Raw genomic sequence first — 12475 nt, forward strand, 5'->3', positions numbered from 1 at the left:
CATGGCAGTGACACAGGGCATGGCAGTGACACTGGGACATGGCAGGGCCAAACAACAATGGCAGTGACACTGGGACATGGCAGTGACACGGGACATGGCATTGTCACCCAGGCATGGCAGTGACACAGGACATGGCAGTGACACGGGGACATGGCAGTGACACATGGACATGGCAGTGCCACCCAGGCATGGCAGTGACACAGGGCATGGCAGTGACACAGGACATGGCAGTGACACGGGGACATGGCAGGGACACAGGGACATGGCAGTGACACAATGACATGGCAGTGACACAGGACATGGCAGTGACACAGGGCATGGCAGTGACACATGGGCATGGCAGTGCCACCCAGGCATGGCAGTGACATGGGGACATGGCAGTGACACAGGGACATGGCAGTGCCACAGGGCATGGCAGGGACACGGGACATGGCAGTGCCACGGGACATGGCAGTGCCACCCAGGCATGGCAGTGACACCAGGACATGGCAGTGACACATGGGCATGGCAGTGACACATGGGCATGGCAGTGCCACCCAGGCATGGCAGTGACACAGGGCATGGCAGTGACACATGGGCATGGCAGTGCCACCCAAGCATGGCAGTGACATGGGGACATGGCAGTGCCACACAGCCCTGGCAGTGCCACAGGGCCAGAGCTGCCACCACGCCAGGGCCCAGCAGAACAAACCAAGGTGGGTTGGGCTGGGGGGCTGGGCTGGACTCTCACTTGGGGGGATTCCAGGGGTTCCAGGAGCCCTGGGAGAGCTGTGTCACCTGTGTGCCACCCCGGGTGCCACGTGTGTTGCAGGTGCCCATGGCACTGCTGTCACCAGTCCTGCCACCAGCCGGAGATGCTGCCCCAGTCTAGGTGTTCCAGAGCCTTCCACGGGCCCTGCTGTGGGACAGCCAGCTCAGCACAGCCAGGCAGGGGACACGGGGTCCCCAAGGCCAGCTGAGCACAGCCAGGCAGGGGACAGGGGGTCCCCAAGGCCAGGTATGAGGGCAGGGGAAGGTCCCCAGATGCCCCAAGTCTGCCCAGCACTTTGCACTCATGGGGTCTGGGTGGCTTTCCCAAAATCCCTGTCCTGTGTCACTGCCATGTCCCCGTGCAGGACAGAAGTGACCAGAGCTGTCCCTGTCCTGTGTCACTGCTGGACAGGAGTGACCAGAGCTGTCCCTGTGCTGTGTCACAGGAGTGACCAGAGCTGTCCCTGTCCCAGGGCCAGCCCGGGCCACCAAGGGCTGGGATGTCCCAGCTCCTGGAAGGGCTTTCCCGGGGCCATGGGCACGTCCCCATGCCCTGGAGGTGTTCCCAGGCTGGAGATGATCCCACCAGGAGCTGGCTGATCTGCATCTACCAGGAGCTGGCTGCCAAATCCTGTTTGCTTTGCAGGCTCAGCTTTCCCGTTCCTGGCGTGGCTGCAGCCACCAGGGCCACAGCCATGTCCCTCTGAGGGCCCTCAGGATGTGACACCCCTGAGTGTGCCCAGGAGCTGTCACAGCAGGTCCAGCGTGCCTGGCAGGGTTTGGAGAGGGGGATGCAGCCCCATGGAAAAGCCAAGGAGAGCCTGTGGAGATGGATGGGAACCCAGCAGCCTCTGTCCCTGCTGGAATGGCCTCTCCCAGACTGGAACTGGGGGATCTGGGTGACTTCCTGTTCCTGAACTCACGGTGGGATCCTCTCTCAGTCAGCCTGATCCCAGAAAAACCATCTGTCCATCATCCATCCCTCCATCCATCCATCATCCATCCATCCATCCCTCCATCCATCCATCCATCATCCATCATCCATCCATCCATCATCCATCCATCCCCCATCCATCATCCATCATCCGTCCATCCGTCCATCCATCCATCCATCCATCCATCCATCCATCCATCCATCCCTCCATCCATCCGTTCGTCCATCCATCCATCCGTCCATCCATCCATCCGTCCATCCATCCATCCATCCATCCATCCATCCATCCATCCATCCATCCATCCATCCATCCATCCATCCATCCATCCATCCATCCATCCATCCATCCATTCGTCCGTCTATCTGTCCCTCCGTCCATCCCTCCATGCACCAGTTGCCAAAAGCCCCTGACTGCAGGCCCCTGAGGGAGGTGACAGGAGTGACCTGCTGGAAGCTGCAGCTTCAGGGACGATTTATTCCCATGCAGAATATTCCGAACCGAAGGAAATGTAAGAAACAGAATGAAATGAACTGAGCTGAAATGCAAGGAAGCAGGGAAAGGACCTGGTTGAGCTGCCCGCCCTGGGTGGGCCCCATTTCCCCTCTCCTGCCCGGCATGGCCGGTGAGGAGGAGCGGGGCCGGGCAGAGCGGTGCCCGCGGGAGGAGCGGGTGCGAGAGCGGAGGAGGAAACGCTGCAGCGCTTTGAAGTCTGGTCAACTTTTAACGTGGGGCCGAGCCGTGCCCGCTGCGGGCCCGGGGCCGCGTTCCCCACGGGGCCCTTTGATGGCGGCGTTACCGATTAACGAGGGGACGGCGGCTGCGGGGCCGGCCCGGGGACACCGCCCCGCTTGGGGACACGGCCCCGCTGGGGGACAGCACGGGCGGGCTCTGAGTCTGGGGTGCGGATGGACACGGACACAGGGGTGTCCCCTCTGTGCCTCTGCCACCCCACGAATGACCCTCTATCCCCGGCCCGCGGCCGGTGTTCGGTGTCTGTCCTGTCCTTCTTTCCCTCTCCCGTTCTCCTCTCGCCTTTGCTCCTTGCAGGACCCCCGGTTGGGTTTTCCAGACCCCCCTTTCCCCCCGGCACCCCCGACCCCGGTGCAGCCGCCCCTGCCCGGCCCCCGCGGGCCCTCGGCTGCGCTCGCACGGCCGCCGGCTCTTCCGTTAGAAAGGAAAATGGATTTTTCCCCTTCCCGGAGCCGCTCCCGGCCGGAATCCAGCGGGGAGGATCCATCCCGGCTCCCCTCTCCGGGCATTCCGCGGACAAAGTTTCCTCTCCACAAACCAGGGGCATCTCCAGCCCGAACAGGACCCCGGCTCGGCGGCTCCGGGTTATTTCCCGAGGGGATAAAAATCCTGCTTGAGTTATCCTGGAGCTGGGAGCAGGCCTGGGAGCAGAGGGGAAAAAGAAATTTAAAGAAAAATTTGGGGTTCTCGGTTGGTTCCAGCGCAGCAGCTCCCGGGTCCCTTTGGAGCATCCGAGCAGCCTCGCCTGGACACTGAGCCGGGACCGAAAACCACCGGGGCGAGTTGGGGATAAAAGCAAAACCAGGTGAAGGGTTTGTAAATTCCCGGGAGGGCGATGCACCCCGGAGCGGAGCCGCTCCCTCCCGGACGATGCTCAGCTGCAGCCGGGGTGCCCGGGGGAGCTGCCGGAGCCGGGGATCCCGCGGGAAACAACCGCAGCCCGGCCGCCTTTCCCGCTTTTCTCCCTCGGAGGATGCTGAGATGAGGGAGATCCGCACGAAACGAAATCGCGGCCCCGCGCCGCGCTCCGGGGCCGCGGATCCCGCAGCGCCCGCTCCGCACCCGCGGCTGCCGCAGGGCAGGGGCGGAGGGGCCGCGTCTCCCCCGCCGGCCCCGGGGGCAGGGAAAAGGTCGAGGGGAAAAAAAAAGAGAGAGAGAAAAAAGAAATTAAATTGAATTCAATTGGATTAAATTGATTTCAATGAAATTCCACAAACGGTCCGGAGCCGGGCAGTTTCCGCGACTGAGCCGAGCTGTCCCCGTGTCCCCTTCTCCTTCCCCTCGCCGATCCCATCCCTTCCCCTTCCTCTCCATCTCTATCCCTTCCCCTCTTCCCCATCCCTTCCCTTCCCATCCCCGTCCCTCGCGGGTGTTCCCCGCTCCGCTCCCGCTGCCCTCCCCGCCAGCTCTCTCACCCAACTCCTCTTCTTTATTTCCACTTTTCCTATTAGAAAAAAAAAAAAAAGGGAAGATATATTTAAAATCTATTTATAAAATATTTTGAATGTCGATTATTTTTTTCCTCTCTCTCTGTGTCTTGCGGAAATGAAAAGAAAAATTAAAAAAAAAAAAAAAAAACGCTTTGCCGACGCTCTCGCTCCATTTTTAGGCTTTCACTTCTCTGGGATTTCGCGTAATTTTGCCTTTCCTCCCCCCATCCTTCTTCCCGCAGCCTCTTGCGGGAGCGGGTCCGCGCAGAGCCGCGGGCGCGCAGCAGCGCTCTCCTCTCCGCGGGGGGAAGGATCCCGCGCGGAGTATTTCGATCCAGCCAAGTGGAAAATAGACTTTCAACCCCCTTTGTGCGGGAGGGGAGGGCTGGCCCCCGCCTCCGCGGGCCAACAAAACTCCGAGCAGAGCCAAACTGCGGAGTGAACTCGGGACCGGCCCGCGCAGGGGCTGCGCGCCCGCGCATCCCCCGCGCCGGGGCAAAACGGCCAAAATTGCCAAAATTGCCACTTCTTGGGAGCTTTGGCTTTTTTCTTTTTTTTTTTTTTTTTTTTTTTTTTTTTGTCCATTCCCGGCGCAGGATCGGAGCGGTGGGAAGAGGTTTCGGCGGGGGAAGGTCCTGCCTTTGGAAGGGGACACGCGGAGGGGAGCGGAGCTTACGCGGGGGCGGCGGAGGAGTGGGGGAGGCTCCACCTGTGCTCCCCCCTCGGGCCGGGGTTCCGCTCCGCCGCTGCGGGCAGGGCTGGCTTATTTATCTAAATAGAAAAAAAAAAAAAAAAAGGAAAAAGAAAACCAAAAGAAGGAGAGAAAAAAAGAAAAAGGAGAAATTATAAAGATTTTTAATTTTTTTTTTTTTTTTAATACGGAGGGAACCCTCCCGCCCCTCGCAGCCTGAGCCCTTTCGCCACAACTTCACGGCGCGCCTGCGGGAGCAGCTCCAGTCCAGTTTTTCGGGCGCTCTCTGCGTCCTTTTGCCTCCTCTGCCTCCCCTTCCTGCCCCATCTCCCGGTGTCCTCCCCTGCCTCCCCTTGTCCTCCCCTGCCCATCCGTACCTCCCGTGCCTTCCCTGCCTCGTGCCTCCCCTGACTCTTCCTGGCTGCCCTCGTCCTCCCCCGGCCTCCTCTTTCTTCCTTTTGCCTCCCCTGTCTGTCCTTACCCCGCTCTGCCTCCTCTTCCTTCCACTGCCCGTCCTTTCCATCCCTGCTCTCCCCATCCCATCCCATTCCATTCCATTCCTACCTTGATCTGCTCTCCCCTCCCATCCCTACTTCCCCTGCTCCTCCATCCCGGCCCTGCTTTCCCATTCCATCCCATCCCATTCCCGCATTCCCTGCCCTCCCCATCCCGGCCCTGCTTTCCCAACCCGTTCCTGCATTCCCTGCCCTCACCATCCCAGTCCTGCCCTCCCCATCCCGGCCCTTCTCTCCCATCCCGGCCCTGCTTTCCCATCCCATTCCTGCATTCCCTGCCCTCACCATCCCAGTCCTGCCCTCCCCATCCCGGCCCTTCTCTCCCTTCCCAGCCCTGCTCTCCCATCGCATTCCTACGATCCCTGCCCTCCGCATCCCGTCCCCACAATCCCTGCTCTCCCACCCCATCCCTACAATCCCTGCCCTCCCCATCCCACCCCTGCAATCCCTGCTCTCCCTTCCCGTCCCGGCCCTGCCCTCCCCATCCCGGCCCTGCCTCCGCGGGCCTCCCCTCTCGGCGCGGGGCTCAGGTGCGGCCGCCCCCGGCCGGCCCCGCAGGTACCGCCCGCCTCTGGAGCGGCCGCCCGGGGCTCGGGGCTGCGTGGGCGCCCGCGGGTGGGCGGCGGGGCGGGGGCGGAGGGAGGGAGGGGTGCGGGCCGCGGGTCCGCGTGTGTGTGCCGTGCCCAGGGGGAGGTTTCTTGCACACGCACACACACACACACCGCACACACGCGCGCACCCGCAGGACCGGCCCCGCTCCGGCCCCCCCCCCCGCTCCCGGCTCACACCATGTTCCAGCCGTCCGCGAAGCGCTGCTTCACCATCGAGTCCCTGGTGGGCAAGGACACCCCCCTGGGCCCCGAGGACCCCCCGCGCCCCGCCGCCCTCGCCTACCCCGGCCCCGCCGCCGCCGACGCCGCCGCCTTCGCCCCCGGCTTCCAAGGAGCCGCCGGCCGGGCCCTGTACGGCAGCGCCGAGCTCGTCTTCCCCGAGGCCGTGGGGCACCCGGCGCTGCCCGTCGGGCCCCCCCAGCTGGGGGGCTCGGCCCTGCCGCACCCGCACCCCTTCTTCGGGCCGCAGCACCGCGACCCGCTCAACTTTTACCCCTGGGTGCTGCGGAACCGCTTCTTCGGCCACCGCTTCCAAGGTGAGCGGGGGCCGCGGGGGGCGCGGGCCGAGCGCTGCCGGGGCCCCGGGGGCTGCGGGGCTCCTCCCGGGGCTCTGGGGGCCCGGCTGCTCGGCAGGACCTGTTGCTGCCGTGCCCGCACGCACGGCCGGGGCTCCGGGCGCTCCGTACCGGGGCCGGTGTCTCCGAGCACCCGGCGTCTCCGCACGCCCGGTGCCTCCGCTCCCCCGGTGCCGGTGCCTTTCACAGCCGCGGCCGGAGCGCTCCCGCAGTCCCGGGGCCGTGGCCGTGGCCGGGCAGAGCCGCGGAGCGCTCCCGCAGCCCCGCAGAGTCCCGGCCGAGCACCGCGGAGCTCCGGGGACGGGACCGGCGCCGCCGCCTCCGTGCGCAGCCGAGCCGGGAATTTGGTTTTCTCCTTCCCGGGAGCGAAGGGAAGGATTTCGGTGCGGTGGATCTCGGCTGCGCAGAGAGATGTTCTTTGGTTCTGTAGATTTTCTCTCGATGCCTTTTCTTCTCTTTATTTCCTTCTTCTCTTTCTTTTCCTCACTTTCTTGTTTTGCTTCTTTCGTTCTTTCTTCCTTTCGTTCATTCTTTCTTTCTCTTAATTTTTCGATTCTGTCTCTATTTCTTTTATCTTTATTTTCTTTCTCTCCGTTCCTTCCGATCCTCTTTCTTTTCCTTTTCCTTTCTGTAGCTGCGTCCTTTTCTTTCCTTTTTTCCCATGTTTTTTCTTTCTCTCTTTTTTTTTTTTTTTTTTCCTGCGTTTTGTTTATTTTTTCTCTTTCTGTGCCTCTCCGTTTCCCCTCCACCGCCGTCCCTTCTGTCCCGCCGCGGTGCCGGGGGGTCCCGCAGCCCGGATTAGTTTTATCTGCTCGGCACCAACCCCTCGCTCGTCCCCGGGGCTCCGCCGGGGATTGCGGCCGCTGCCGGCGGCGCCCGGGGGCACCGGCCCGGCCCCCTCGGCCCCGGGAGCGGCTCCGGCCGGGGCCGCGCGGGGCTCCGGCTCCCCCCCAGCCCCCGAGCCCGGCCCGCCGCTCTCCCGAGCCGTCCCTCTCTCCTGCCTTCTCTCTCCGCCTTGAATTTTCTGTTTCTTCCCTTGCTTTCGTTTCTTTCTACCTTGTTTCGCTCGCTTGCTTTACAGATTTCCTTCTCTTGTTCGTTATTCTTTGCTTCTTTCCTTCTTTTTTTTTTGCTTTCCCACTTCTTCTCTTTCTTTCTTTTTCTTTCACTATCTTTTCCTTCTTTTTTATTTCTTTTTCTTTCCCTCTTTTTAAATTGCTTTCCCACTTTCTCCTCCCTTTCCTTGTCCCCTTCCCTCTTTCTTTCTTCCCTCTACTTTTTTCTTCCTTAGTTTTACTTCTCTATTTTTTCCTGTCACTTTCTCAGTCTTCCTCCTATTTTATAATTTTTCTGTCTCAGTTTTTTCTCTGCCTCCCCCCTTCTCTTCCTCTCTTTCCTCTTCCTGCTGCTCTCCCCGTCCATCCCTTCTCCCTCTCTTTATTTCTTTCTCTCTCTCTCTCCCTGCCCTCCCTTTGGCCCCATCTCCAACCCCACCGTGGGGCTGAGAGGATCCAGAGCGTGGCACAAAACCCTCGATTTCAGGGTGGGGAAATCTCCCAAAACCCCGCAATTCCCCTTTTTGTGCCCTTGCCGCGTCTCAGGGCCTGGAAGCGACCCCAGCAGCGCCGTGCCGAGGGGGGCCGGGGCTGCGGGGCCGCGCTGAGCTCGGTGTGTGCCCGCAGGGAGCGAGGTGTCCCAGGAGAGCCTCCTGCTGCACGGCCCCTTCGCCCGCAAGCCCAAGCGCATCCGCACGGCCTTTTCCCCGTCGCAGCTGCTGCGCCTGGAAAGAGCCTTCGAGAAGAATCACTACGTGGTGGGCGCCGAGCGCAAGCAGCTGGCCAGCAGCCTCAGCCTCTCCGAGACACAGGTACTGCCACCTGGCTGTCTGTCCCGCCGTGTCCCGCCGTGTCCCTCCGTGTCCCTCCGTGTCCCACCGTGTCCCAGCAGCGGCCCCAGACCCGCACGGCGCTCTCCTGTCAAATCCCAGCTGGGACTTCCCAGGACCCCCAGAGCCTGCAGGTGTTTTGGGGCTCCTCGGGGTGGGTTTGGGGTTTTTGTGAGGCAGCTTTTGGGGTTCCAGGAGCTGTGGCAGGTTTGGGGCCGGGAATGCGGCTCCGGCGCTGTCCCGCTCTCTCCGGAGCGCTTTTCCGGTGGTGTTCCTCGCTGGCTTGGGGTGTTTTCCCTGGGAGCAATTTATGGGTTTAAAAATCCAGTCAGGAAAGGAGCAGCAGCCTGAAGGCTTCCCCGGAAAGCTGGAAACCCGTGGCTGAGCCGAGCAGCTCCGGGTCTGTGCACCAACACCCGCAATTCAGGATGGGTGTGAGACGGTGCTGCCGAAGGGCGCTGGTTTCGGATGAGAATTTCTGGGATCAGAACAGACATTTCACAGGAATTTCGATGTAAGGAGACCCAGGAGAAGCACGAGGGTGAAGGAAAAGTGTACAGAGCTGGGGGAAATGCGGGAGCTGGGGCTGAGCATCCCTGTGTGTCCGAGCCCTGCTGAGCGGCTGTTCCCAAATGCTCCAGGGGAAGGAGTTTTATTTCCCAGGATATTCAGCAGCTGAGGGAAGGGAGAAAGTTTTCCCTAAATTCCGGTGAGGTGGTGAGGCCTGTGTGCTGAACTGATTGAAATTTAAGCTTAAATTTAGTTGGGAAATAAAGCTGGAGCCGTGGGTGTTCCCAGTACCCGCCTGGCTCATCCTTGCCCAGGCTCTGCCAAACAAAACCTCCAGACGCGTCCCTGGGAGCTGGAAGTTCCTGGGAGGAAAATGTCACCGGCACGGGGCCGGCAGGAAGGAGCAGCTGTGGGTGTCTGGAAGCAGGGACAGAGCCCCCCACATCCCCAGGGTGTTTGGGTCCCGAGGGCGATGCTGCCCCAGCCCGCGGCTCGCGGGGCTCAGTGCCGGCACCGGCTCGGGGCCCTTCCCTCCGCTGCCGTCACCTCCCCGGGCCGGAATGGGGAAAAAAGGGAAAAAAAGGACAAAACCCAAAGGTCAAAGAACAGCCAGGAACTTGTCGGGGTGGAAAGGGCAGCTGCGGGATGCCCCAGGGGGAGCTTAGCCATTGCCTGGCCTTTTCCAGCGCTGCCCGGAGCCAAAATGCAGTAATGCCATTTACTGGGGAAGCGCAGCGGCGGCTCCCGGCCCCAATCCCAGGGAGGTTTCAGAGCGCAAAGAGGCCACGGAGATGTTTTAAATTTTCGTTTCTCGGGGCTGCAGGCTGTTCGGTGTGTGGTGTCTCCGGGATTTTGGGAAGCTGCTGCTGCTGGCGGGGAGGGAGCGCGGGGAGCGCGGGAGGCAGCGGCGGGGCCGGGAAAGGCTCCGTCCTTCCCGCGGCCCCAGGGATCCAGGCTGCACCGAAACGTTCTTCCTTTCTGTTTCGTGGCTTTAGAAAAATATTAAAAAAAAAAAAAATCTGTTTTCATTACCTTGAGGGAAATAATCCCGGTGTGCCAAGGGTTTGGGGACACCCGGGCATTGGGATTGGAGGAGTGGGACAGCCAGGGGCTGGTGGCTGTGCCAAACCCAGCATATTATTACTATTCTTATTATTTTTATTGTTAATTAAATATTCGGTGATAAATCCTGCTTGGAATCAAATTCCTATGGAAAACCAGCCTGCTTTATCTACGACACCCATCCCAGCGTGACACAGGTGTGTTTTCACCTGGGGCCCCAGACCCAAACCCACCGTTTGGGGGGGTTTACCAGTTTTTCGCGGATTTAACAATTCCCAGAGGGGTTTCAGCTCGTGGCTGTGCCTGGCCCTATTTCCCAGCGCTTTTCCCTCTGGAAAATGGAATTTTGCCCTCCGGGCTGTGCCAGCTCCGGGTCCCCCGGGCTGGGAGCAGCACCTGGAGCAGCCCCGGAAGATGAGAAGGGTTCAGGTCCTGCCCAGCATCGGGAAATGCCTTGGGATATGGGCTGGGGATGGTGCAGGTGTTTAACCCCTTCCCAGCCGCTCTCCTGCCGAGGAGCTGCCTTAATTTGGGGTAAGACTGGAACAACAGCAAAATCAAAGGGCCTGGGGGAACCCAGTGCAGCTCAGAGCCCTGAGGGGAATCCCAAAGTGGGATCAGGGTGGGGAAGGGGCAGGGAGGGCTCTGAAGGGAATCTGGGATGCTCTGAGCAAGGGGAGCCCTCTGGCTGTGATGGGGACACGGGGCTGTGACACAGGTGACATCGAGCTGCGGGGTGTGGGGGGTCTGGGCTGGGTGGGGGCACTGGGATCAGCAGGGATCCTGGGCACTGTGGTGGCACCAGGATCAGCAAGGATCCCATGCCCTGTGGGTACTTTGGGATCAGCAGGGATCCCAGTCCCTGCGGTGCTGGGGGATCAGCAGGGATCCCAGTCCCTGTGGTGCTCTGGGATCAGCAGGGCCCCATGCCCTGTGGGTACTTTGGGATCAGCAGGGACTGATCCCAGTCCTCTGCGGTGCTGGGGGATCAGCAGGGACTGATCCCAAAGTACCCAGTCCCTGCGGTGCCCCAGGGCTGTGTGCCAGGCTGGGATCTGAGATGTGTGCTGGGAACGGGACGAGCTGGGGGCACCGTGCTGTGTCCTGTCGGGTTGGGCATGGCTTTCTGTGCCCAGCACTGGTGGCACCAGGGCACTTCCCCTGCCATGGGAGCAGCCTGGGCTGGGAAGGCGCTTCCCTGGATTCCTCTGGCACGACGGAGCCCAGAATTCCCAGCAGAGCTGCTCCAGCCCTGGCAGCTCCTGGGGCAAACCCCACTTGGGGTCTCAAACCTGCATTCCCTAAGCAGAGGCCTCTCCCTGGCTGCTTGGGGTGGTTATGGAGTCACTGTGTGTCCCCGTGTCCCCTCACAGCTTTGGGGTGGTGACAGAGCCCCTGTGTGTCCCCGTGTCCCCTCACAGCTTTGGGGTGGTGACAGAGCCCCTGTGTGTCTCCGTGTCCCCTCACAGCTTTGGGGTGGTGACAGAGCCCCTGTGTGTCTCCGTGTCCCCTCACAGCTCTGGGGTGGTGACAGAGCCCCTGTGTGTCCCCGTGTCCCCTCACAGCTTTGGGGTGGTTATGGAGCCCTGTGTGTCCCCGTGTCCCTCCTGGTTTTGGGGTGGTGACAGAGCCCCTGTGTGTCCCCGTGTGTCCCCTCACAGCTTTGGGGTGGTGACAGAGCCCCTGTGTGTCCCCGTGTCCCCTCCTGGTTTTGGGGTGGTTATGGAGTCACTGTGTGTCCCCGTGTGTCCCTTCCTGGTTTTGGGGTGGTTATGGAGTCACTGTGTGTCCCCGTGTCCCCTCACAGCTTTGGGGTGGTGACAGAGCCCCTGTGTGTCTCCGTGTCCCCTCACAGCTTTGGGGTGGTGACAGAGCCCCTGTGTGTGCTCCTGTCCCCTCACAGCTTTGGGATTTTTGTGGAGTCACTGTGTGTCCCAGTGTTCCCTCCTGGTTTTGGGGTGACCATGGAGTCCCTGCATGTCCTGGTGTCCCCTCCTGGAGCTGTCCCTGCAGGGATGGAGCAGCCCTGGCCAGGGGCTCGGGGCTGGCTGTAATTAATAATTAATAATTAACGGAGCGAATGCCTGGGAATCACGGGAGGAGAAAGATGCCCCGATAGAGCTGCAGAGCGGCCCCGTGCGAGGCCCAGGGCTGGCAGTTGTCCCCTGCCCTGAGAACTGTCCCCAAAAACAAACCAGAGAAATTCTGGGGGGTTTTTAAGGGATAAGTCCCCTCAGGAACAGGTGGAGGTGCAGCGCTGGCACTGGGGGTGGTGGCACTTTGGGTGACTACGCGGCACAGGCGGTGTCACCCTGTGACAGCGGGGCTGCTCCCTCCCTGTCCCCATCCACACCCCCCCAGTGCCCTCACACTTTGTGTCACCGCCTGGGGAAGCTCCACAGGGATTTTAATTGTCCCCGAGTGGTGATGGCAATGTCACCTTGGGGCCAGTGCTGATTCCCCAGGTGCCACCGGATGTCCCTCAGGGCACGACACAGCCGGGAATGTGCAGGGAAACACGGACGGGAGCCGGGCTTGGGGACAGGACAAGGATGCAGGAGCCAGCCCGGGACCGTTCCTGTCCCTGTCCCTGTCCCGCAGCAGGAGCTCGGGGCGGGAGGTGACCCCGGGGGACAGAGCCAGCCCCGGGAGCGGCGGCGCGGGGACCCGGCATGCACAAACACCCGGCATGAGAAGGGTTAATTGGGGAAGGGATGAAATCCCGGGCTCGGGGCTTTGGAGCGATTCCTCCCGGGGCTCG

At 61.5% G+C, this 12475-nt stretch overlaps 1 protein-coding gene across 1 annotated transcript in view; it reads left to right on the plus strand.

Annotated features, from left to right (window-relative positions):
* The first annotated feature begins 3493 nt into the window (after positions 1-3493).
* LOC103824794 (homeobox protein EMX1) overlaps positions 3494-12475 on the plus strand; it is a 169838-nt gene continuing 160856 nt past the window's right edge. The window contains exons 1-3 of the mRNA XM_050974089.1: positions 3494-3507; positions 5857-6218; positions 7940-8124. Of these exons, the coding sequence (XP_050830046.1) occupies positions 5861-6218; positions 7940-8124 (543 nt within the window). The 5' untranslated portion in view covers positions 3494-3507; positions 5857-5860. The remainder of the gene's footprint in view (positions 3508-5856; positions 6219-7939; positions 8125-12475) is intronic.

This window comes from Serinus canaria, chromosome 4, assembly GCF_022539315.1.
Source record: "Serinus canaria isolate serCan28SL12 chromosome 4, serCan2020, whole genome shotgun sequence".
Classification (NCBI taxonomy): Eukaryota; Metazoa; Chordata; class Aves; order Passeriformes; family Fringillidae; genus Serinus; species Serinus canaria.